This window comes from Oncorhynchus nerka, linkage group LG18 (genome assembly GCF_034236695.1).
Source record: "Oncorhynchus nerka isolate Pitt River linkage group LG18, Oner_Uvic_2.0, whole genome shotgun sequence".
In the NCBI taxonomy this organism is placed as follows: Eukaryota; Metazoa; Chordata; class Actinopteri; order Salmoniformes; family Salmonidae; genus Oncorhynchus; species Oncorhynchus nerka.
The window spans coordinates 79,319,564-79,346,665 of NC_088413.1; the positions used below are offsets into that span (position 1 = coordinate 79,319,564).

General features: G+C 46.1%; 1 protein-coding gene across 1 annotated transcript in view; it reads right to left on the bottom strand.

The window, feature by feature from the left end:
• map4k5 (mitogen-activated protein kinase kinase kinase kinase 5) overlaps positions 1–27,102 on the bottom strand; it is a 135,389-nt gene that overhangs the window by 38,650 nt on the left and 69,637 nt on the right. The window contains exons 17-24 of the mRNA XM_065004374.1: positions 22,503–22,547; positions 22,364–22,406; positions 22,024–22,158; positions 20,227–20,302; positions 13,220–13,308; positions 12,225–12,266; positions 4,046–4,130; positions 3,818–3,897 (exon numbers count right to left, since the gene is read on the bottom strand). Of these exons, the coding sequence (XP_064860446.1) occupies positions 3,818–3,897; positions 4,046–4,130; positions 12,225–12,266; positions 13,220–13,308; positions 20,227–20,302; positions 22,024–22,158; positions 22,364–22,406; positions 22,503–22,547 (595 nt within the window). The remainder of the gene's footprint in view (positions 1–3,817; positions 3,898–4,045; positions 4,131–12,224; positions 12,267–13,219; positions 13,309–20,226; positions 20,303–22,023; positions 22,159–22,363; positions 22,407–22,502; positions 22,548–27,102) is intronic.

Here is a 27,102-nt window from a genome sequence, read left to right on the forward strand (position 1 = left end):
CATCCATCCTCCCCTCAATACGGTGCAGTCGTCCTGTCCTCTTTACAGAAAAGCATTCCCAAAGAATGATGTTTCCACCTCCATGCTTCACGGTTGGGATGGTGTTCTTGGGGTTGTACTCATCCTTCTTTTCCCTCCAAACATGGCGAGTGGACATTAGACCAAAAAGCCCTATTTTTGTCTCATCAGACCAGATGACCTTCTCCCATTCCTCCTCTGGATCATCCAGATGGTCATTGGCAAACTTCAGGCGGGCCTGAACATGCGCTGGCTTGAGCAGGGGGACCTTGTGTGCGCTGCAGGATTTTAATCCATGACGGCGTAGTGTGTTACTAATGGTTTTCTTTGAGACTGTGGTCCCAGCTCTCTTCAGGTCATTGACCAGGTCCTGCCGTGTAGTTCTATGCTGATCCCTCACCTTCCTCATGATCACTGATGCCCCACGAGGTGAGATCTTGCATGGAGGCGAAGACCGAGGGTGATTGACCGTCATCTTGATCTTCTTCCACTTTATAATAATTGAGCCAACAGTTGTTGCCTTCTCACCAAGCTGCTTGCCTATTGTCCTATAGCCCATCCCAGCCTTGTGCAGGTATACAATTTTATCCCTGATGTCCTAACACAGCTCTCTGGTCTTGGCAATTGTGGAGAGGTTGGAGTCTGTTTGATTGAGTGTGTGGACAGGTGTCTTTTATACAGGTAATGAGTTCAAACAGGTGCAGTTAATACAGGTAATGAGTGGAGAACAGGAGGGCTTCTTAAAGAAAAACTAACAGGTCTGTGAGAGCCGGAATTTTTACTGGTTGGTAGGTAATCAAATACTTATGCCATGCAATAAAATGCTAATTAATTACTTAAAAATCATACAATGTGATTTTCAGGATTTTTGTTATGATATGATAAAAATTACAGACCTCTACATGCTTTGTAAGTAGGAAAACCTGCAAAATCAGCAGTGTATCAAATACTTGTTCTCCCCACTGTATATCTAAAAATGACCATAATTATTTACAGAGTATAGAAAACATTAGGAACACCTGCTCTTTCCATGATGTAGACTGACCAGGTGAATCCAGGTGAAAGCTATGATACCTTATTTATGTCACTAGTTAAATCCACTTCTATCAGTGTAGATGAAGGGGAGGAGACATGTAGATGAAGGGGAGGAGACAGGTTCATTAAAGAATCATTTTTTTAAACAATTGTGAATGTGTGCCATTCAGAGGGTGAATGGGCAAGACAACATATTTTAGTGCCTTTGAACGGGTTACGGTAGTTGGTGCACCGGTCAAGAACTGCAACACAGTGGTGGGAAAAGTACAACAGTTTCAAAAAAGATCCCTTAAAGATCCCTTAATAGAAATGACTCAAGAAATGACTCAAGAAATGACTCAAGTGAAAGTCACCCAGTAAAATACTACTTGAGTAAAAGTCTAAAAGTATTTGGTTTTAAATATACTTAAGTATCAAAAGTAAATGTAATATCTCAAATGTACTTAAGTATCAAAAGTAAAAGTACAAGTATAAACCATTTCAAATTCCTTATATTAAACAAACCAGACGGTACAATTTTCTGTATATTTAAAAAATAATTATTGACAGATAGCCAGGGGCACACCAACATAATTTACAAATGAAGCATTTGTGTTTAGTGAGTCCTTCAGATAAGAGGCAGTAGGGATGACGAGGGTTGTTCTCTTGAATTGGACCAAATGTAACGAGTACTTTTTTGTGTCAGGGAAAATGTATGGAGTAAAAAGTACATTATTTTCTTTAGGAATGCAGTGAAGTAAAAGTAAAAGTTGGCAAAAATATAAATAGTGAGGTACAGATACCCCAAAAAACTACTGAAGTTGTAATTTAAAGTATTTTTACTTAAGTACTTGCCACCACTGCTGCAACGCTATAACCTAGCAAATTACACACACTACCGTAAAATACACACTACCGTAAAATACACACTACCGTAAAATACACACGACCGTAAAATACACACGACCGTAAAATACACACGACTGTAAAATACACACGACCGTAAGATACACACGACCGTAAAATACACACGACCGTAAAAGACCGTAAAATACACACGACCGTAAAATACACACGACCGTAAGATACACACGACCGTAAGATACACACGACCGTAAAATACACACTACCGTAAAATACACACTACCGTAAAATACACACGACCGTAAAATACACACGACCGTAAAATACACACTACCGTAAGATACACACGACCGTAAAATACACACGACCGTAAGATACACACGACCGTAAGATACACACGACCGTAAGATACACACGACCGTAAAATACACACTACCGTAAAATACACACGACCGTAAAATACACACTACCGTAAAATACACACTACCGTAAGATACACACGACCGTAAAATACACACGACCGTAAAATACACACGACCGTAAAATACACACGACCGTAAGATACACACGACCGTAAAATACACACGACCGTAAAATACACACTACCGTAAAATACACACGACCGTAAGATACACACGACCGTAAGATACACACGACCGTAAGATACACACGACCGTAAGATACACACGACCGTAAAATACACACGACCGTAAGATACACACGACCGTAAGATACACACGACCGTAAAATACACACTACCGTAAAATACAAACGACCGTAAAATATACACTACTGTTCAAAAGTTTGGGGTCACTTAGAAATGTCATTGTTTTTCAAAGTAAAATCTTTGTTTTTTTTTGTCTACTAAAATAACATCAAATTGATCAGCAATACAGTGTAGACATTGTTAATGTTGTAAATTATGTCTAAGTGACACCAAACGGTAGTGTAAGTTGTCACCCCAACTAATAAAGCCTAATATCACGCAATCATTTGAACAATTTCAAGGCTAAAGGTGACGTGCAGATGGTCAAAACCAGGAAGAGGCAAGTCCACCTCGCGTTGGTCAGCGCCGCAAAGCTGGGCTACAGCGCGTCGTTTGACAAGGCTACTGACATCGCCCGGGGTTTTATCAAGAGAGAACCTGAACCCTGCCCATCGTCTGGGTGAGAAGGAGTCCTCTGACTATCTGTTCAACAAGTCTCAGGAGATTGAGCCTCGCAACTGCAAGCAGCCGCCACGATTCGTAAGATTAATTTATACGTATCGTCCGTCAGGGTGACGATCAGTTCTACATCACAAAGAAAAACAATGGAGCAGGAAGATGAAAAGCAACGAGAAACATTTTTAAATTGGAATTTCAGATGACTTCAAATGCTCACACACAGACTTTTCCCCCAAACAAAAAATGCCTTATTACCAACGCGGTATTGTGAACACATTGTTCGTGGCCGGTGTTTGCTTGTTTGCAGACTTTTATTTTTTGTACAGTTTTGTCCTGCACGCAAAATAATTTGTAGATCAACGACTGTCAACACCGTTACATGCAGTTAGCACACTGAAGGAGAGGACTCATCAGTTATCACAAGAGATGGAGGTTATTTCTGAAGGTAAGTCATATACGAGCTAAAACTTTTTTAGTGAACCGGCGATTCTTAACGGTTTCAAAACATTTTCTGACCGACGCACGCTACATTTGGATCGGTTTTGGGAATACACTTGTATCTTAAAGATTAGGAATCGGGGACCGATGTGTATCGGGTGAATCGTTCCGTCCCTAATATTTCTTAGTGCCTACCACCGTATTAAAGACTACAGACGATAATATGTGTTATCAGTTTGGTCCTATATCGTTATGGTTACAGGTTTTATTAGTGTCAAAGCGAAGTTATCCTCGACATGTTAACCCCTGTGTTCCTACCTGTTCCATGGTGGCTTCATGCAGCTCATTCAGGTTGAGGGTATAGATCCCATCCTCCGTCCCAAATATAAGGTACTGGTCTGGAAAACAGTAGAAACATATTGAATTGTCTGTGACACATATTCACTCTCTCTAACACGTGTGTGTCTGTGTGTGTGTGTGTGTACAGTAGTTTGTGTGTGTGTGTGTGTGTGTACAGTAGTTTGTGTGTGTGTGTGTGTGTGTTACCTTTGGTATCTGGGTGTATCCACGACGTGGCACAGTTGATTTTCAGTGGACAACCATCAAACACTTTGGAGAAACAGGCTCCCATCTAGAGTAGTGATGACACAAATATCAACAAACTGGGGATCAGAGAGAGTTCACCACCCAAAGTTGGTCTGGAAGATGGTAACCAGAGATGACATTCTGACCAGAGACAACATTCTGACCAGAGTAACCAGACGACATTATGACCAGAGACGACATTCTGACCAGAGTAACCAGACGACATTCTGACCAGAGTAACCACAGACGACATTCTGACCAGAGACGACATTCTGACCAGGGACAACATTCTGACCAGAGTAACCAGACGACATTCTGACCAGAGACGACATTCTGACCAGAGTAACCAGACGACATTCTGACCAGAGTAACCACAGACGACATTCTGACCAGAGTAACCACAGACGACATTCTGACCAGAGACAACATTCTGACCAGAGTAACCAGAGACGACATTCTGACCACAGACGACATTCTGACCAGAGTAACCAGAGACGACATTCTGACCAGAGTAACCACAGACGACATTCTGACCAGAGTAACCACAGACGACATTCTGACCAGAGTAACCAGAGACGACATTCTGACCAGAGTAACCAGAGACGACATTCTGACCAGAGTAACCAGACGACATTCTGACCAGAGTAACCACATTCTGACCAGAGACAACATTCTGACCAGAGTAACCAGAGACGACATTGACCACAGACGACATTCTGACCAGAGTAACCAGAGACGACATTCTGACCACAGACGACATTCTGACCAGAGTAACCAGAGACGACATTCTGACCAGAGTAACCAGAGACGACATTCTGACCAGAGTAACCAGAGACGACATTCTGACCAGAGTAACCAGAGACGACATTCTGACCAGAGACGACATTCTGACCAGAGTAACCAGAGACGACATTCTGACCAGAGACGACATTCTGACCAGAGTAACCAGAGACGACATTCTGACCAGAGTAACCAGAGACGACATTCTGACCAGAGTAACCAGAGACGACATTCTGACCACAGACGACATTCTGACCAGAGTAACCACAGACGACATTCTGACCAGAGTAACCACAGACGACATTCTGACCAGAGTAACCACAGACAACATTCTGACCACAGACAACATTCTGACCAGAGTAACCAGAGACGACATTCTGACCAGAGTAACCAGAGACGACATTCTGACCAGAGTAACCACAGACGACATTCTGACCAGAGACGACCAGCAACCAGAGACGACCAGCCGCACAGCAAGCAGAGACGACCAGCAAGCAGAGACGACCAGCAACCAGAGACGACCAGCAACCAGAGACGACCAGCAACCAGAGACGAACCAGCTGCACAGCAACCAGAGACGACCAGCAACCAGAGACGACCAGCTGCACAGCAACCAGAGACGGCCAGCAACCAGAGACGGCCAGCAACCAGAGACGGCCAGCAACCAGAGACGACCAGCCGCACAGCAAGCAGAGACGACCAGCAAGCAGAGACGACCAGCAACCAGAGACGACCAGCAACCAGAGACGACCAGCAACCAGAGACGACCAGCAACCAGAGACGACCAGCAACCAGAGACGACCAGCTGCACAGCAACCAGAGACGGCCAGCAACCAGAGACGGCCAGCAACCAGAGACGGCCAGCAACCAGAGACGGCCAGCAACCAGAGACGGCCAGCAACCAGAGACGGCCAGCAACCAGAGACGGCCAGCAACCAGAGACGACCAGCAACCAGAGACGACCAGCAACCAGAGACGACCAGCCGCACAGCAAGCAGAGACGACCAGCAAGCAGAGACGACCAGCAACCAGAGACGACCAGCAAGCAGAGACGACCAGCGCCCAGAGACGACCAGCGCCCAGAGACGACCAGCGCCCAGAGACGGCCAGCAACCAGAGACGGCCAGCAACCAGAGACGACCAGCAACCAGAGACGACCAGCAACCAGAGACGACCAGCAACCAGAGACGACCAGCAACCAGAGACGACCAGCAACCAGAGACGAACCAGCTGCACAGCAACCAGAGACGACCAGCAACCAGAGACGACCAGCTGCACAGCAACCAGAGACGACCAGCAACCAGAGACGACCAGCAACCAGAGACGACCAGCAACCAGAGACGACCAGCTGCACAGCAACCAGAGACGACCAGCAACCAGAGACGACCAGCTGCACAGCAACCAGAGACGACCAGCAACCAGAGACGACCAGCAACCAGAGACGACCAGCAACCAGAGACGACCAGCTGCACAGCAACCAGAGACGACCAGCAACCAGAGACGACCAGCAACCAGAGACGACCAGCTGCACAGCAACCAGAGACGACCAGCAACCAGAGACGACCAGCTGCACAGCAACCAGAGACGACCAGCAACCAGAGACGACCAGCTGCACAGCAACCAGAGACGACCAGCAACCAGAGACGACCAGCTGCACAGCAACCAGAGACGACCAGCAAGCAGAGACGACCAGCAACCAGAGACGACCAGCAACCAGTGACGACCAGCAACCAGAGACGACCAGCAACCAGAGACGACCAGCTGCACAGCAACCAGAGACGACCAGCTGCACAGCAACCAGAGACTACCAGCTGCACAGCAACCAGAGACTACCAGCTGCACAGCAACCAGAGACGACCAGCAACCAGAGACGACCAGCAACCAGAGACGACCAGCTGCACAGCAACCAGAGACGACCAGCAACCAGAGACGACCAGCTGCACAGCAACCAGAGACGACCAGCAACCAGAGACGACCAGCTGCACAGCAACCAGAGACGACCAGCAACCAGAGACGACCAGCAACCAGAGACGACCAGCTGCACAGCAACCAGAGACGACCAGCAACCAGAGACGACCAGCTGCACAGCAACCAGAGACGACCAGCAACCAGAGACGACCAGCTGCACAGCAACCAGAGACGACCAGCAAGCAGAGACGACCAGCAAGCAGAGACGACCAGCAACCAGAGACGACCAGCAACCAGAGACGACCAGCAACCAGAGACGACCAGCTGCACAGCAACCAGAGACGACCAGCTGCACAGCAACCAGAGACTACCAGCTGCACAGCAACCAGAGACGACCAGCAACCAGAGACGGCCAGCAACCAGAGACGGCCAGCAACCAGAGACGGCCAGCAACCAGAGACGACCAGCCGCACAGCAAGCAGAGACGACCAGCAAGCAGAGACGACCAGCAACCAGAGACGACCAGCAACCAGAGACGACCAGCAACCAGAGACGACCAGCAACCAGAGACGACCAGCAACCAGAGACGACCAGCTGCACAGCAACCAGAGACGGCCAGCAACCAGAGACGGCCAGCAACCAGAGACGGCCAGCAACCAGAGACGGCCAGCAACCAGAGACGGCCAGCAACCAGAGACGGCCAGCAACCAGCCAGCAACCAGAGACGACCAGCAACCAGAGACGACCAGCAACCAGAGACGACCAGCCGCACAGCAAGCAGAGACGACCAGCAAGCAGAGACGACCAGCAACCAGAGACGACCAGCAAGCAGAGACGACCAGCGCCCAGAGACGACCAGCGCCCAGAGACGACCAGCGCCCAGAGACGGCCAGCAATCAGAGACGGCCAGCAACCAGAGACGACCAGCAACCAGAGACGACCAGCAACCAGAGACCAGCAACCAGCAACCAGCAACCGACCAGCAACCAGAGACGACCAGCAACCAGAGACGAACCAGCTGCACAGCAACCAGAGACGACCAGCAACCAGAGACGACCAGCTGCACAGCAACCAGAGACGACCAGCAACCAGAGACGACCAGCAACCAGAGACGACCAGCAACCAGAGACGACCAGCAACCAGAGACGACCAGCTGCACAGCAACCAGAGACGACCAGCAACCAGAGACGACCAGCTGCACAGCAACCAGAGACGACCAGCAACCAGACCAGCAACCAGAGACGACCAGCAACCAGAGACGACCAGCAACCAGAGACGACCAGCTGCACAGCAACCAGAGACGACCAGCAACCAGAGACGACCAGCAACCAGAGACGACCAGCTGCACAGCAACCAGAGACGACCAGCAACCAGAGACGACCAGCTGCACAGCAACCAGAGACGACCAGCAACCAGAGACGACCAGCAACCAGAGACGACCAGCTGCACAGCAACCAGAGACGACCAGCAACCAGAGACGACCAGCTGCACAGCAACCAGAGACGACCAGCAAGCAGAGACGACCAGCAACCAGAGACGACCAGCAACCAGTGACGACCAGCAACCAGAGACGACCAGCAACCAGAGACGACCAGCTGCACAGCAACCAGAGACGACCAGCTGCACAGCAACCAGAGACTACCAGCTGCACAGCAACCAGAGACTACCAGCTGCACAGCAACCAGAGACGACCAGCAACCAGAGACGACCAGCAACCAGAGACGACCAGCTGCACAGCAACCAGAGACGACCAGCAACCAGAGACGACCAGCTGCACAGCAACCAGAGACGACCAGCAACCAGAGACGACCAGCTGCACAGCAACCAGAGACGACCAGCAACCAGAGACGACCAGCAACCAGAGACGACCAGCAACCAGAGACGACCAGCTGCACAGCAACCAGAGACGACCAGCAACCAGAGACGACCAGCTGCACAGCAACCAGAGACGACCAGCAACCAGAGACGACCAGCTGCACAGCAACCAGAGACGACCAGCAAGCAGAGACGACCAGCAAGCAGAGACGACCAGCAACCAGAGACGACCAGCAACCAGAGACGACCAGCAACCAGAGACGACCAGCTGCACAGCAACCAGAGACGACCAGCTGCACAGCAACCAGAGACTACCAGCTGCACAGCAACCAGAGACGACCAGCAACCAGAGACGACCAGCAACCAGAGACGACCAGCTGCACAGCAACCAGAGACGACCAGCAACCAGAGACGACCAGCTGCACAGCAACCAGAGACGACCAGCAAGCAGAGACGACCAGCAAGCAGAGACGACCAGCAACCAGAGACGACCAGCAACCAGAGACGACCAGCAACCAGAGACGACCAGCTGCACAGCAACCAGAGACGACCAGCTGCACAGCAACCAGAGACTACCAGCTGCACAGCAACCAGAGACTACCAGCTGCACAGCAACCAGAGACTACCAGCAACCAGAGACGACCAGCAACCAGAGACGACCAGCAACCAGAGACGACCAGCTGCACAGCAACCAGAGACGACCAGCAACCAGAGACGACCAGCTGCACAGCAACCAGAGACGACCAGCAACCAGAGACGACCAGCTGCACAGCAACCAGAGACGACCAGCAACCAGAGACGACCAGCAACCAGCACCAGCCAGAGACGACCAGCAACCAGAGACGACCAGCTGCACAGCAACCAGAGACGACCAGCAACCAGAGACGACCAGCTGCACAGCAACCAGAGACGACCAGCAACCAGAGACGACCAGCTGCACAGCAACCAGAGACGACCAGCAAGCAGAGACGACCAGCAACCAGAGACGACCAGCAACCAGAGACGACCAGCAACCAGAGACGACCAGCAACCAGAGACGACCAGCTGCACAGCAACCAGAGACGACCAGCTGCACAGCAACCAGAGACTACCAGCTGCACAGCAACCAGAGACTACCAGCTGCACAGCAACCAGAGACGACCAGCAACCAGAGACGACCAGCAACCAGAGACGACCAGCTGCACAGCAACCAGAGACGACCAGCTGCACAGCAACCAGAGACGACCAGCTGCACAGCAACCAGAGACGACCAGCTGCACAGCAACCAGAGACGACCAGCTGCACAGCAACCAGAGACGACCAGCTGCACAGCAACCAGAGACGACCAGCTGCACAGCAACCAGAGACGACCAGCTGCACAGCAACCAGAGACGACCAGCTGCACAGCAACCAGAGACGACCAGCTGCACAGTTGGAGTCGGTTCAGTCGAACCACAGACTACATAAATCATCATATCAATACATCAGACATAGTTTAACCACCAGGAAGGAATGTGTTCTGCTGGGGGTACAATGGAGCTAAATAAAAAAAGATCATCAAGGACAACAACCACCCACTGCCTGTTCCCCCCGCTATCATCCAGAAGGCGAGGTCAGTACAGGTGCATCAAAGCAGGGACAGAGAAACTAAAAAAACAGCTTCTATCTCAAGGCCATCAGACTGTTAAACAATCACCACTAACACAGAGAGGCTGCTGCCTACAGACAGACATGAAATCATTGGACACTAACAAATGCATTTTATACCATCTATTGCATCTCGTCTATGCCGGTCAGCCATCGCTCATCCATATATTTATATTTACATATTCTTATTCCATCCCTTTACCTAGATTTGTGTGTATTAGGTAGTTGTTGTGGAATTGTTAGATACTGCACTGATGGAACGAGAAGCACAAGCATTTCGCTACACTCGCAATAACATCTGCTAACCATGTGTATGTGACCAATAACATATGTTAACCATGTGTATGTGACCAATAACATCTGCTAGCCATGTGTATGTGACCAATAACAGCTAACTACATAAATCATCATGTCAATACATCTGCTAACCACGTGACCATAACATCTGCTAACCACAGACCAATAACATCTGCTAAACATGTGTCTGTGACCAATAACATCACTAACCATGTGTAAGTGACCAATAACATCTGGGGGTGACCAATAACATCTGCTAAATGACCAATAAACAAACCAAGACCAATAAATCACCAGTGACCAATAACATCTGCTAACCCGTGACCAATAACACTGCTAACCAGACCAATACCACATGACCAATAACATCCAGACCAGGAATAACATCGCTAACCATGTGACCAATCATGACCAATAACAGCTAACCATGTGACCAATAACAGCACGTGGCTAACCAGAGAAATGACCAATAACAAACCATGTGACCAATAACATCTCTAAATGTGACCATCAGCTAACTGTGACCAATAACATCTGCTAACCATGTGACCTATAACATCTGCTAACCATGTGACCAATAACATCTGCTAACCATGTGACCAATAACATCTGCTAACCATGAGTATGTGACCAATAACATCTGCTAACCATGTGACCAATAACATCTGCTAACCACGTGACCAATAACATCTGCTAACCACGTGACCAATACCACATGACCAATAACATCTGCTAACCATGTGACCAATAACATCTGCTAACCATGTGACCAATACCACATGACCAATAACATCTGCTAACCATGTGACCAATAACATCTGCTAACCACGTGACCAATAACATCTGCTAACCATGTGACCAATACCACATGACCAATAACATCTGCTAACCATGTGACCAATAACATCTGCTAACCATGTGACCAATAACATCTGCTAACCATGTGACCAATAACATCTGCTAACCATGTGACCTATAACATCTGCTAACCATGTGACCAATTGTTATGTGACCAATATTATCTGCCTGAGTATGGACCAATAACATCTGCTAACCATGTGACCAATAACATCTGCTAACCACGTGACCAATAACATCTGCTAACCATGTGACCAATACCACATGACCAATAACATCTGCTAACCATGTGACCAATAACATCTGCTAACCATGTGACCAATACCACATGACCAATAACATCTGCTAACCATGTGACCAATAACATCTGCTAACCACGTGACCAATAACATCTGCTAACCATGTGACCAATAACATCTGCTAACCATGTGACCAATAACATCTGCTAACCATGTGACCAATAACATCTAACCATGTGACCAATAACATCTGTGACCTATAACATCTGTTAACCATGTGACCAATAACATCTGCTAACCATGTGACCAATAACATCTGCTAACCATGAGTATGTGACCAATAACATCTGCTAACCATGTGACCAATAACATCTGCTAACCATGAGTATGTGACCAATAACATCTGCTAACCATGTGACCAATAACATCTGCTAACCACGTGTATGTGACAAAATACAATTTGATCTAGGGACGACACCAAGTCTGCGTTCCAAATGGCCCCCTATTCCCTATGTAGTGTTGTACTTCATAGGGCTCTGGTCAAAAGTAGTGCACTGATAAAGGGAATAGGGGTGTCATTTGGGACACAGCGAGACTCGTCCACGTGGGTCACTCACCAGGACTTTAGGAGTGGGGGGCAGGCCGTTGATAGCTGGCTTCTGAGGAGAAACAAATAAACCATAAAATAAATAAATAAATAAAACATCAGACTGGAGGACATACGAAGAAAACAACAATTGTTTTGATCCGAGCTGGTTTGCCAAGCACCATTTTAAAATGGTCATCTGTTGACTTCAAGCAACCTTTTCTTGTTTTTAAGCGAGTTGTAATTAAAATCCATTGTGATTTAATTATGTCAATAGAGCGGTTAGCTAGCTTGGAGGAAGTATTGAGTTGTTGTGTCGGTACGCTTAGCTAGCTACCATAGCCTACGGAGTGAGACTGGTTCATGACATTTAATGTTTTTTTGGTTGTCACTCCCGTTGGCTCCCCTACGTAAGGGGCTCGTGCTCTTCGATTGAAGTTGTTGGTCACTGACGAGCATTGCGATACTACAAGTAGAATATGTAGGTTCGGCTCTACCAGGTCGCCACGCAGTAGGGTACCACTTTTCTAGCAAGAGAGAAGCACCTGTCAGCAGTCGGATATTCAGTGTGTTTAATGCTTTATAAACCCAACTACTGTCTCTAACCTCAGCACTGTGGTGGGCGGGGGACAGACAGTCGGGCTCTGTCCCAAATGGAAACATATTCCCTATATTTTTCTGTCCCAAATGGAAATCTATTCCCTACATACAGTGGGGCAAAAAAGTATTTAGTCAGCCACCAATTGTGTAAGTTCTCCCACTTAAAAAAGATGAGAGAGGCCTGTAATTTTCATCATAGGAACACTTCAACTATGACGGACAAAATGAGGAAAAAAATCCAGAAAATCACATTGTAGGATTTTTTATGAATTTATTTGCAAATTATGTTGGAAAATAAGTATTTGACTAAATACTTTTTTGCCCCACTGTATGTTACCTGAGATTATATGACTGTGACATATTTTGACTGCTCTGCCATATACATAGTCACATAGCAAATACAATCACATAGATAAAAAGCCTCACAGGGTAGTCTTTCTTCTCCTTCCTCTGTGGTCGGCTGGGAGGAGTCTTGGGACTGTCCCCGTTCACACCTCCATCAGAGTCTTCAAGTTCTGGGGACAGAGACAAGTTACATTTGATATTTCAGTAATTTAGGGGTTCCATTTGATATTTCAGTAATTTAGGGGTTCCGCAGAGCTACTGCTGGGGGTTACATTTGATATTTCAGTAATTTAGGGGTTCCGCAGAGCTACTGCTGGGGGTTACATTTGACATTTCAGTAATTTAGGGGTTCCGCAGAGCTACTGCTGGGGGTTACATTTGACATTTCAGTAATTTAGGGGTTCCGCAGAGCTACTGCTGGGGGTGAGTGGCAAGAGATAAAAAATAAAATTCGGTATTCCGACCCTTTGACCTTTTCCACATTTTGTTATGTTGCAGCCTTATTCTTAAATGGATGAATTATTATTATTATTATTATTTTTTTTAAATTGATCTATACACAAAACCTATTTTTCTGCAAATTTATTAAAAATAAAACAGATCACATTTACATAAGTATTCAGACCCTTTACTCAGTACTTTGTTGAAGCACCTTTGGCAGCGATTACAGCCTAGAGTCTTCTTGGGTATGACGCTACAAGCTTGGCACACCTGTATTTGGGGAGTTTCTCCCATTCTTCTCTGCATATCCTCTCAAGCTCTGTCAGGTTGGATGGGGAGCGTCGCTGAGCAGTTATTTTCAGGTCTCTTCAGAGATGTTCGATGGGATTCAAGTCCGGGCTCTGGCTGGGCCACTCAAGGACATTGAGACTTGACCCGAAGCCACTCCTGCGTTGTCTTGGCTGTGTGCTTAGGGTTGTTGTCCTGTTGGAAGGTGAAACTCTGGAGCAGATTTTCATCAAGTATCTCTGGACTAGTCTCAGCCCCTGCCACTGAAAAACAACCCCACAGCATGATGCTGCCACCACCATGCTTCACCGTACAAATTGTGCTAGCATTCCTCGAGCCGTGACGCTTAGCATTCAGGCCAAAGAGTTCAATCTTGGTTTCGTCAGACCAGAGAATCTTGTTGCTCATGGTCAGAGTCTTTGGGTGCCTTTTGGAAAAATACAAGTGGGCTGTCATGTGCCTTTTACTGAGGAGTGGCTTCCGTCTGGCCACTTCCATAAAGGCCTGATTGGTGGAGTGATGCAGAGATAGCTGTCCTTCCGGAAGGTCCTCCCATCTCCACAGAGGAACTCTGGAGCTCTGTCAGAGTGACCATCGGATTCTTGGTCACCTCCCTGACCAAGGCCCTTCTCCCCCGATTGCTCAGTTTGGCCAGGCGGCCAGCTCAAGGAAGAGTCTTGGTGGTTCCAAACTTCTTCCATTGAAGAATGATGGAGGCCACTGTGTTCTTGGGGACCTTCAATGATGGTACCCTTCCCCAGATCTGTCCCTCGACGAAATCCTGTCTCGGAGCTCTATGGATAATTCCTTTGACCTCACGGCTTCATTTTTGCTCTGACATGCACTGTCAACTGTGTGACCTTATATAGACCGGTGTGTGCATTCCAAATCATGTGTAATCAATTGAATTTACCACAGGTGGACGCCAATCAAGTTGTGGAAACATCTCAAGGATGATCAATGGAAACAGGATGCACCTGAGCTCCATTTTGAGTCTCATAGCAAAGGGTCGGAATACTTATGTAAATATAAAAGGTTTCTGTTTTTGTATACATTTGCAAAAATATCTAAAAACCTATTTTCTCTGTCATTATGGGGTATTGTGTTTATATTAATTCATTAATCTAATTTTAGAATAAGGTAAGAAAATATGGAAAAAGGCGTCTGAATACTTTCCGAATGTAATTTTAAAAAACAAACAAAACCAATTGTACATTTTACAAGTTCTTGTATTTAAATTTTTTTTTAACAGAAATGCACTGTAATTTAAGCTTTAAAATTGCAACATTTTCTTTGCCTCGTGGCAAAATGTGTACAATTAGCAGGATATTAGCTTTACAACTAACAAAACACCTCTGCCACATGAGAAAAATGTGTAAAATTGCAGGAAATTAGCTTGAAAACTGAAATTCTCTCTCGCCCCGATGCAAATAGTTGGGCTTTTGTTTTTATCTCACTCAAGTTAAGGGGCCTCCCTGATGAATTTGCTACCACAAAAGGGATCTCCCTGGCCCCAAATATTTGCATATCAGCATCATTTCAAGCAGGGGGAAGTGGAGGGTTATATCTAGTCTCTGAGGGTTATACACTACCAAATGTATGAGGACACCTGCTCGTCAAACATCTCATTCCTAAATCATGGGCATTAATATGGAGTTGGTGCCCCCCTTTGCTATAACAGCCTCCACTCTTCAAGGAAAGCTTTTCACTAGATGTTTGAACATTGCTGCGGGGGACTTGCTTCTATTCAGCCATGAGAGTTAGTGAGGTCGGGCACTGATGTTGGGCGATTAGGCCTGGCCCGCAGTCGGCGTTCCAATTCATCCCCAAGGTGTTCGATGGGGGTTGAGGTCAGGGCTGTGTGCAGACCAGTCAAGTTCTTCCACACCGATCTCGACAAACCATTTCTGTATGAACCTCGCTTTGTGCACGGGGGCATTATCATGCTAAAACAGGAAAGGGCCTTCCCCAAACTGTTGCCACCAAGATGGAAGCACAGAATTCTCTAAGATTTCCTTTCACTGGAACTAAGGGCCTAGCCCAAACCATGAAAAACAGCCCCAGACCATTATTCCTCCTCCACCAACCTTTAGTTGGCACTGGTGCAGGTAGTGTTCTCCTTGGCATCCACCAAACCCAGATTTGTCCGTGGGACTGCCAAGATGTTGAAGTGTGGTTCATCACTCCAGAGAACACGTTTCCACTGCTCCAGAGTACAACGGTGGCGAGCTTTACACCACTCCAGCTGACACTTGGCATTGTGCATGGTGATCTTAGGCTTGTGTGCGGCTGCTCGGCCATGGAAACCCGTTTCATGAAGCTCCCGACAAACAGTTCTTGTGCTGAGGTTGCTTCCAGAGGCAGTTTAGAACTCGATAGTGAGTGTTGCAACCGAGGACAGACTATTATTATTTTATACGCAAAGCGCTTCAGCACTCGGTGGTCCCGTTCTGTGAGCTTGGCTGTCCTACATACTTTAGTATATAGTGTATCTAGCATATAGGATTTTCTCTGAGGGTATTGAACCACTATAGTGAATACAACTACACAAACCGGACTGTTTATTAGGTACACCACCTCCTACACAACAATGGATCGCTCCTACAGACAGTGAGTCACGTGACCGTGGCAGGAAGACCGGTATCAATGCATTCAGTTGCTGTTTGATTGAACGTTAGAATGGGGAAAAGCGAGTAACCTAAGAGTGAGCGTGGTATGATCGTCCGTGCCAGGCGAATCCAGTATCTCAGAAATGGCCGCCCTCCTGGGCTTTAGACCCACGACAGTATCTAGAGAGTTTAACCAAGGACGGAGCGACAAACAAACAACACCCCGTTAACAATCCCGGTTCCTCTTGCGTCATTCTGATGGCAGGCAGGATTTGGCACGAGTCCATCCTGCCCGGTGTCAACGGTACAGGCTGGTGGCTGTTATGTGGGGGAAATGTTGTCCTGGCACAGTTCAGGCTTCAGCATGGACCAACATCCCTGTGGAAAAATTCTGGCTGTTCTGGCTGGCAAAGCGAGGTCCGACCCAGACACTAGATTAGGTGTACCTAATAAACGGTCCAGTGAATGCATCTACAGTACACCCCGGACACTAAATTAGGTGTACCTAATACACGGTCCAGTGAATGCATCTACAGTACACCCCGGACACTAGATTAGGTGTACCTAATAAACGGTCCAGTGAATGCATCTACAGTACACCCCGGACACTAGATTAGGTGTACCTAATAAACTGTCCAGTGAATGCATCTACAGTACACCCCGGACACTAGATTAGGTGTACCTAATAAACGGTCCAGTGAAGGCATCTACAGTACACCCCGGACACTAAATTAGGTACACCCACAAACACAGTTAGATGCAACTTCTTACCTTTGGATATGTTTGAATTACTGACGAAAACGTTGTTTGAATAACTGATAGCTTGGAAGAGAAGAGATTTTTTGTTTTCCTCATTTAGAGAGAGTACGCTATCCTTAAATCAATTTAACCCTTAAACGTATATGGGAATTGATCTAGTGGAATAGGGCTAAATATACATGTTTATCTTACCGAATAAATATGTTTTCAATTAAAAGAAAACAGTTTGGAGATTATGGGGAAAGTATTTGACTAATCCGACACCCTTGATTTTACAGGACATTTACAGGACATTTACAGGACATTTACAGGACATTTACAGGACCTTTACAGGACCTTTACAGGACATTTACAGGACATTTACAGGACATTTACAGGACCTTTACAGGACCTTTACAGGACATTTACAGGACATTTACAGGACATTTACAGGACATTTTGCCGCATTAGTTGATAATTTAAAACTGAAAACACGCTGGATACATCCGGTAACATGAGACTATTCATGGTCAATTTGGGGTAGGTGCAACAGAAGACAAACTAAGGACAAGTGAGAGGACTAACTGACTGTCTCCAAGTAACCACACACACACACACACCTCTCCAAAAATGTGGGACAGTTCCTGCGTAATTTCAATACATTTTTATGACTTCCAACTATGAAAAAAGGTGCTATTTTAAGCTCTCCAAAAAGCTGAGCTTTTGAGGAATTACAGCAAGCCGACTTGTAGTTGTTTTGAACACAGCACTGCATCCCTGCCAACAGTTACTGTTGTTGGTTATGCACTGGGTCTGGAGGGCATCATTTCATTATAAATCACAGTCTGGGTCTGGAGGGCATCATTCCATTATAAATCACAGTCTGGGTCTGGAGGGCATCATTCCATTATAAATCACAGTCTGGGTCTGGAGGGCATCATTCCATTATAAATCACAGTCTGGGTCTGGAGGGCATCATTCCATTATAAATCACAGTCTGGGTCTGGAGGGCATCATTCCATTATAAATCACAGTCTGGGTCTGGAGGGCATCATTCCATTATAAATCACAGTCTGGGTCTGGAGGGCATCATTCCATTATAAATCACAGTCTGGGTCTGGAGGGCATCATTCCATTATAAATCACAGTCTGGGTCTGGAGGGCATCATTCCATTATAAATCACAGTCTGGGTCTGGAGGGCATCATTCCATTATAAATCACAGTCTGGGTCTGGAGGGCATCATTTCATTATAAATCACAGTCTGGGTCTGGAGGGCATCATTCCATTATAAATCACAGTCTGGGTCTGGAGGGCATCATTCCATTATAAATCACAGTCTGGGTCTGGAGGGCATCATTCCATTATAAATCACAGTCTGGGTCTGGAGGGCATCATTCCATTATAAATCAGTCTGGGTCTGGAGGGCATCATTCCATTATAAATCACAGTCTGGGGAGGGCATCATTCCATTATAAATCACAGTCTGGGTCTGGAGGGCATCATTCCATTATAAATCACAGTCTGGGTCTGGAGGGCATCATTCCATTATAAATCACAGTCTGGGTCTGGAGGGCATCATTCCATTATAAATCACAGTCTGGGTCTGGAGGGCATCATTCCATTATAAATCACAGTCTGGGTCTGGAGGGCATCATTCCATTATAAATCACAGTCTGGGTCTGGAGGGCATCATTCCATTATAAATCACAGTCTGGGTCTGGAGGGCATCATTCCATTATAAATCACAGTCTGGGTCTGGAGGGCATCATTCCATTATAAATCACAGTCTGGGTCTGGAGGGCATCATTCCATTATAAATCACAGTCTGGGTCTGGAGGGCATCATTCCATTATAAATCACAGTCTGGGTCTGAGGGCATTATAAATCATTCATTCCATTATAAATCACAGTCTGGGTCTGGAGGGCATCATTCCATTATAAATCACAGTCTGGGTCTGGAGGGCATCATTCCATTATAAATCACAGTCTGGGTCTGAGGGCATCATTCCATTATAAATCACAGTCTGGGTCTGGAGGGCATCATTCCATTATAAATCACAGTCTGGGTCTGGAGGGCATCATTCCATTATAAATCACAGTCTGGGTCTGGAGGGCATCATTCCATTATAAATCACAGTCTGGGTCTGGAGGGCATCATTCCATTATAAATCACAGTCTGGGTCTGGAGGGCATCATTCCATTATAAATCACAGTCTGGGTCTGGAGGGCATCATTTCAAAGTGTGTTGTTCTATTGCCAACATGATTTGCTAAGTTACAAAAAAATCTTCCAGTGTTAACTAGGGCAATTCAGAGAAACGTAAACTTAATTCAGGTGAGTGTAGAATAGAGCCAGGAGTGAATTGGGACGCTTGTTCCCTGACGAATGTCTTCACAATATCACAAACAGGCTAATTTCTATTCAGAATGACCCAGGGCATGCCGCTGTGTCATCTTGTAACTGTAACTCAAGCAGTGATAATACACTTTGACACTATATGCCGTAAGTGTGACGATATGGAAATGTGAAGTGCACATTTGGTTTGCTTCTATGACGTCAAAGCGACATTTATTATAATCCTCAACGTCTCATCTTTCAAAACACATCAAGTCCTCTTTTATTCACTCAGAAGGAAAAATAAATAAAAATAAATGTTGGCCAATTAAGTGGGAGTCCACAACGCCTGTCAGTCAAACCCAATACAGCTCTGTGAAGCCAGAAGACCTCTGTGAAGCCAGAAGACCTCTGTGAAGCCAGAGACCTCTGTGAAGCCAGAGGCCTCTGTGAAGCCAGAGGCCTCTGTGAAGCCAGAGGCCTCTGTGAAGCCAGAGGCCTCTGAAGTCACAGGCCTCTGTGAAGCCAGAGGCCTCTGTGAAGTCACATATAGCACACTGGAGAGCTGCTGCGTTTCCAATTCAGGCGCTTATTAGTACAACAAAAATCCGCCATTTTCAACCAGTATAGGGGTACGGGTGTAAAGATATGCGTGTGTGTGTGTGTTTTAACTCACCAGGGTCCGAGGCTGTGGACAGTATACCAGGACTACTAACGCTGGCTGACAGGTAGTCAGGAGAGTGGTGCTCCACCTTACAATTAGAATGACCTTCATTAACTCAAGGTGGGGAAATTTGTTTAGCAATTTAGGCTTCACAACATTGTTGAAAACACAGAATATCATATAGAGTACAGTGCATTCGGAAAGTATTCAGACCCTTTGACTTATTCCACATTCTGTTACTTTACAGCCTGAATTCTAAAAATGGATTAAATACCAAAAAAATCGTCAATCAACACACAATACCCCATAACGAAAACAGTTATTTTTCTATTTTAGCAAATGTATTACAAATAAAAACCAGAAATAGCTTATTTACATTCAGACCATTTGCTATGAGACTCAATTGAGCTCAGGTGCATCCTGTTTCCATTAATCATCCTTGAGATGTTTGTACAACTTGATTGGAGTCCACCTGTGGTAAATTCAATTGATTGGACATGATTTGGAAAGGCACACACCTGTCTATATAAGGTCTCACAGTTGACAGTGCATGTCAGAGCAAAAACCAAGCTATGAGGTCGAAGGAACTGTCCATAGAGCTCCAAAACAGGATTGTGTTGAGGCACAGATCTGGAGAAAGGTACCAAAACATTTCTGCATCATTAAAGGTCCCCAAGAACACAGTGGACTCCATCATTCATTAAAAGGAAGAAGATTGGAACCACCAAGACTCTTCTTAGAGCTGGCCGCCCGGCCAAACTGAGCAATCGGGAGAGAAGGGCCTTGGTCAGGGAGGTAACCAAGAACCCGATGGTCTCTCTGACAAAGCTCCAGAGTTCCTCTGTGGAAATGGTTGTCTCACCTGCGCAGCAAATCACCAATCAGGCACCTATGGTAGAGTGGCCAGACGGGAGCCACTCCTCAGTAAAAAAACATGACAGCCTGCTTGGAGTTTGCCAAAAGGCACCTAAAGATTCTCTGATCTGATGAAATCAAGATTGAACTCTTTGGCCTGAATGCCAAGCGTCACGTCCGGAGGAAACCTGGCACCATCCACCCTGAAGCGTGGTGGTGGTGGCAGCATCATGCTGTGAGGATGTTTTTCAGTGGCAGGGACTGGGAGACAGGATTGAGGGAAAGATGAACAGAGAGATCCTAGATGAAAAACTTCTAAAAGAGCACTTAGGACCTCAGACTGGGGTGAAAATTCACCTTCCAACACACAACGACCCTAAGCACACAGCCAAGACAACGCAGGAGTGGCTTCGGGACAAGTCTCTGGAGAGACCAGAACGTAGCTGTGCAGCGACACTCCCCATCCAACCTGACAGCGTTCGAGAGGATCTGCAGAGAAGAATAAGGGAAATACTCCCCAAATACAGGTGTCCCAAGCTTGTAGCGCCAAACCCAAGAAGACTTGAGGCTGTAAATCGCTGACAAAAGTGCTTCAACAAAGTACTGAGTAAATGGTCTGAATACTTATGTAAATATGTTCCTACATTTTTATACATTTGCAAAAAAAAAAAATCTAACTTTTTGCTTTGTCATTATGGGGTAGTGTGATGTCATTATGGGGTAGTGTGATGTCATTATGGGGTATTGTGATGTCATAATGGGGTATTGTGATGTCATTATGGGGTATTGTGATGTCATAATGGGGTATTGTGTGTAGATTGATGAGGGGGGGGGAAACAAATCCATTTTAGAATAAGTCTGTAACGTAACAAAATGAAGGAGCCTGAATACTTTCCAAATGCACTGTACCGTCAACCGTTGTAATAGAAAAAGCCATCAAACATAAACACATACCTTGTTGCCCTGCTCTGGGGTGCTCAGTCTCCGGGGGCCCAGGCCTGGGCTGCTCTCTGAGCCCGGGAACCTCCTCACCGTCAGACACCGCTCATCAGTCAGACCTAGCTCATCTGACAAACTGTTCAGTTGAGGCTGAGGGGGAGAGATGGGGGAGAAGTAGAGAGAGGAAGACGGGAGAGGGAGAATAGACGAAGTAGTATGTGATGAAACCCCAGTATATGATGAAACCCCAGTATGAAACCCCAGTATATATTAAAACCCCAGTATGAAACCCCAGTATATATTGAAACCCCAGTATATATTGAAACCCCAGTATATGCAGTGAATAAGGATTTACCTTTGGCGGTAGAGGTGGTGGGATTCCATGCTTCAGGGTCGACCTAGAATTGGAGAAGATCAGACAGTCAGGCAGGGAGTGTGTGTGTGTGTGTGTGTGTGTGTGTGTGTGTGTGTGTGTGTGTGTGTGCAGCACTTACAGCTCCACGTCTTCAAAGGCGTCCTCCAGATGGGCCATATGTCCCCTGGGGGAAGACAGATGGAATGACAGATCAGAGGGAGGAGAAGAGGTCAGGGAGGTCAGAGAGGGGAGGAACAGGGAGGTCAGGTCAGGGCTGGGAGGAACAGAGAGGTCAGGGCTGGGGGGGGTGTAGTTACCACCAGGGTTGTGGTCAATTCCATTTAAATTCCAGTCAATTTAGAAAGTAAACCACATTCCAAATCTACAAGCATTGAAGAGAATTGGGATGTCAGTGTACTTCCTGAACTGACTGGAATTGAGCCCAACCCTGGTTTCCATGATGATGCTTATGAAGTAGATGACTCGTTCCTCAGAGAGAATAGGAGCCTGGACCCTCTGTGACTCAGAGAGAATAGGAGCCTGGACCCTCTGTGACTCAGAGAGAATAGGAGCCTGGACCCTCTGTGACTCAGAGAGAATAGGAGCCTGGACCCTCTGTGACTCAGAGAATAGGAGCCTGGACCCTCTGTGACTGACCCTCTGTGACTCAAGAGAGAATAGGAGCCTGGACCCTCTGTGACTCAAGAGAGAATAGGAGCCTGGACCCTCTGTGACTCAAGAGAGAATAGGAGCCTGGACCCTCTGTGACTCAAGAGAGAATAGGAGCCTGGACCCTCTGTGACTCAAGAGAGAATAGGAGCCTGGACCCTCTGTGACTCAGAGAGAATAGGAGCCTGGCTGTGACTCAAGAGAGAATGGAGCCCCTCTGTGACTCAAGAGAGAATAGGAGCCTGGACCCTCTGTGACTCAAGAGAGAATAGGAGCCTGGACCCTGTGACTGCCTGGACCCTCTGTGACTCAAGAGAGAATAGGAGCCTGGACCCTCTGTGACTCAAGAGAGAATAGGAGCCTGGACCCTAGGAGCCTGTGACTCAAGAGAGAATAGGAGCCTGGACCCTCTGTGACTCAAGAGAGAATAGGAGCCTGGACCCTCTGTGACTCAAGAGAGAATAGGAGCCTGGACCCTCTGTGACTCAAGAGAGAATAGGAGCCTGGACCCTCTGTGACTCAGAGAATAGGAGCCTGGACCCTCTGTGACTCAGAGAGAATAGGAGCCTGGACCCTCTGTGACTCAAGAGAGAATAGGAGCCTGGACCCTCTGTGACTCAGAGAATAGAGACCCTCTGTGATAGGAGCCTGGACCCTCTGTGACTCAAGAGAGAATAGGAGCCTGGACCCTCTGTGACTCAAGAGAGAATAGGAGCCTGGACCCTCTGTGACTCAAGAGAGAATAGGAGCCTGGACCCTCTGTGACTCAAGAGAGAATAGGAGCCTGGACCCCTCTGCCTGACTCAAGAGAGAATAGGAGCCTGGACCCTCTGTGACTCAAGAGAGAATAGGAGCCTGGACCCTCTGTGACTCAAGAGAGAATAGGAGCCTGGACCCTCTGTGACTCAAGAGAGAATAGGAGCCTGGACCCTCTGTGACTCAGAGAGAATAGGAGCCTGGACCCTCTGTGACTCAAGAGAGAATAGGAGCCTGGACCCTCTGTGACTCAAGAGAGAATAGGAGCCTGGACCCTCTGTGACTCAAGAGAGAATAGGAGCCTGGACCCTCTGTGACTCAGAGAGAATAGGAGCCTGGACCCTCTGTGACTCAGAGAGAATAGGAGCCTGGACCCTCTGACTCAGAGAGAATAGGAGCCTGGACCCTCTGACTCAGAGAGAATAGGAGCCTGGACCCTCTGTGACTCAGAGAATAGGAGCCTGGGGCCTTATTTACATATGTTGCGCATGTACAAAACATGAGCACTGCCAGTTCACAGAAAAGTTGGCATTTATAAAAATGTAACTTGACGTGAGAATGTGCTTAGCTTTCCTCAAACTTTAGACCATGCATACGCACAGTGTGTAGTGCTTGAAGTATTGCAGCAGAAAGTAGACTAGTATTTTATGCAATTAGGTATATGACAAGCTAATTCATTAAAAACAGTCAGGTAAATATAACAAGATGCCATCATTTTTTATTTATTTATATCTTTATTTTGACAGGGAAGGACGCTGAGGCCAAGGTCTCTTTACAATTTGTCATTATTGACTATTTATATATTTTTAAATCTTTGCATTCTGAACTAGTTAGATATAGGCATCTGTTTCTATTTATCTACCACTGTAACTAGTTTACATTCTGTTGGTTCTAAGTGTGTAGGCTACCACTGTAACTAGTTTACATTCTGTTGGTTCTAAGTGTGTAGGCTACCACTGTAACTAGTTTACATTCTGTTGGTTCTAAGTGTGTAGGCTACCACTGTAACTAGTTTACATCCTGTTGGTTCTAAGTGTGTAGGCTACCACTGTAACTAGTTTACATTCTGTTGGTTCTAAGTGTGTAGGCTACCACTGTAACTAGTTTACATCCTGTTGGTTCTAAGTGTGTAGGCTACCACTGTAACTAGTTTACATTCTGTTGGTTCTAAGTGTGTAGGCTACCACTGTAACTAGTTTACATCCTGTTGGTTCTAAGTGTGTAGGCTACCACTGTAACTAGTTTACATTCTGTTGGTTCTAAGTGTGTAGGCTACCACTGTAACTAGTTTACATTCTGTTGGTTCTAAGTGTGTAGGCTACCACTGTAACTAGTTTACATTCTGTTGGTTCTAAGTGTGTAGGCTACCACTAACTAGTTTACATTATGTTGGTTCTAAGTGTGTAGGCTACCACTGTAACTAGTTTACATTCTGTTGGTTCTAAGTATGTAGGCTACCACTGTAACTAGTTTACATTATGTTGGTTCTAAGTGTGTAGGCTACCACTGTAACTAGTTTACATCCTGTTGGTTCTAAGTGTGTAGGCTACCACTGTAACTAGTTTACATTCTGTTGGTTCTAAGTGTGTAGGCTACCACTGTAACTAGTTTACATCATGTTGGTTCTAAGTGTGTAGGCTACCACTGTAACTAGTTTACATCCTGTTGGTTCTAAGTGTGTAGGCTACCACTGTAACTAGTTTACATTCTGTTGGTTCTAAGTGTGTAGGCTACCACTCTAACTAGTTTACATTATGTTGGTTCTAAGTGTGTAGGCTACCACTGTAACTAGTTTACATCCTGTTGGTTCTAAGTGTGTAGGCTACCACTGTAACTAGTTTACATCCTGTTGGTTCTAAGTGTGTACTACCACTGTAACTAGTTTACATCCTGTTGGTTCTAAGTGTGTAGGCTACCACTGTAACTAGTTTACATCCTGTTGGTTCTAAGTGTGTAGGCTACCACTGTAACTAGTTTACATCCTGTTGGTTCTAAGTGTGTAGGCTACCACTGTAACTAGTTTACATCCTGTTGGTTCTAAGTGTGTAGGCTACCACTGTAACTAGTTTACATTATGTTGGTTCTAAGTGTGTAGGCTACCACTGTAACTAGTTTACATTATGTTGGTTCTAAGTGTGTAGGCTACCACTAACCAGTTTACATTCTGTTGGTTCTAAGTGTGTAGGCTACCACTGTAACTAGTTTACATCCTGTTGGTTCTAAGTGTGTAGGCTACCACTAACTAGTTTACATCATGTTGGTTCTAAGTGTGTAGGCTACCACTAACTAGTTTACATTATGTTGGTTCTAAGTGTGTAGGCTACCACTGTAACTAGTTTACATCCTGTTGGTACTAAGTGTGTAGGCTACCACTGTAACTAGTTTACATTCTGTTGGTTCTAAGTGTGTAGGCTACCACTGTAACTAGTTTACATCATGTTGGTTCTAAGTGTGTAGGCTACCACTGTAACTAGTTTACATCCTGTTGGTTCTAAGTGTGTAGGCTACCACTCTAACTAGTTTACATCCTGTTGGTTCTAAGTGTGTAGGCTACCACTCTAACTAGTTTACATCCTGTTGGTTCTAAGTGTGTAGGCTACCACTGTAACTAGTTTACATTCTGTTGGTTCTAAGTGTGTAGGCTACCACTCTAACTAGTTTACATTATGTTGGTTCTAAGTGTGTAGGCTACCACTCTAACTAGTTTACATTCTGTTGGTTCTAAGTGTGTAGGCTACCACTGTAACTAGTTGTACATATTGGTTCTAAGTGTGTAGGCTACCACTAACTAGTTGTACATATTGGTTCTAAGTGTGTAGGCTACCACTGTAACTAGTTTACATTCTGTTGGTTCTAAGTGTGTAGGCTACCACTGTAACTAGTTTACATCCTGTTGGTTCTAAGTGTGTAGGCTACCACTCTAACTAGTTTACATCCTGTTGGTTCTAAGTGTGTAGGCTACCACTGTAACTAGTTTACATTCTGTTGGTTCTAAGTGTGTAGGCTACCACTAACTAGTTTACATTATGTTGGTTCTAAGTGTGTAGGCTACCACTCTAACTAGTTTACATCCTGTTGGTTCTAAGTGTGTAGGCTACCACTCTAACTAGTTTACATTCTGTTGGTTCTAAGTGTGTAGGCTACCACTGTAACTAGTTGTACATATTGGTTCTAAGTGTGTAGGCTACCACTGTAACTAGTTTACATTCTGTTGGTTCTAAGTGTGTAGGCTACCACTAACTAGTTTACATTATGTTGGTTCTAAGTGTGTAGGCTACCACTCTAACTAGTTTACATCCTGTTGGTTCTAAGTG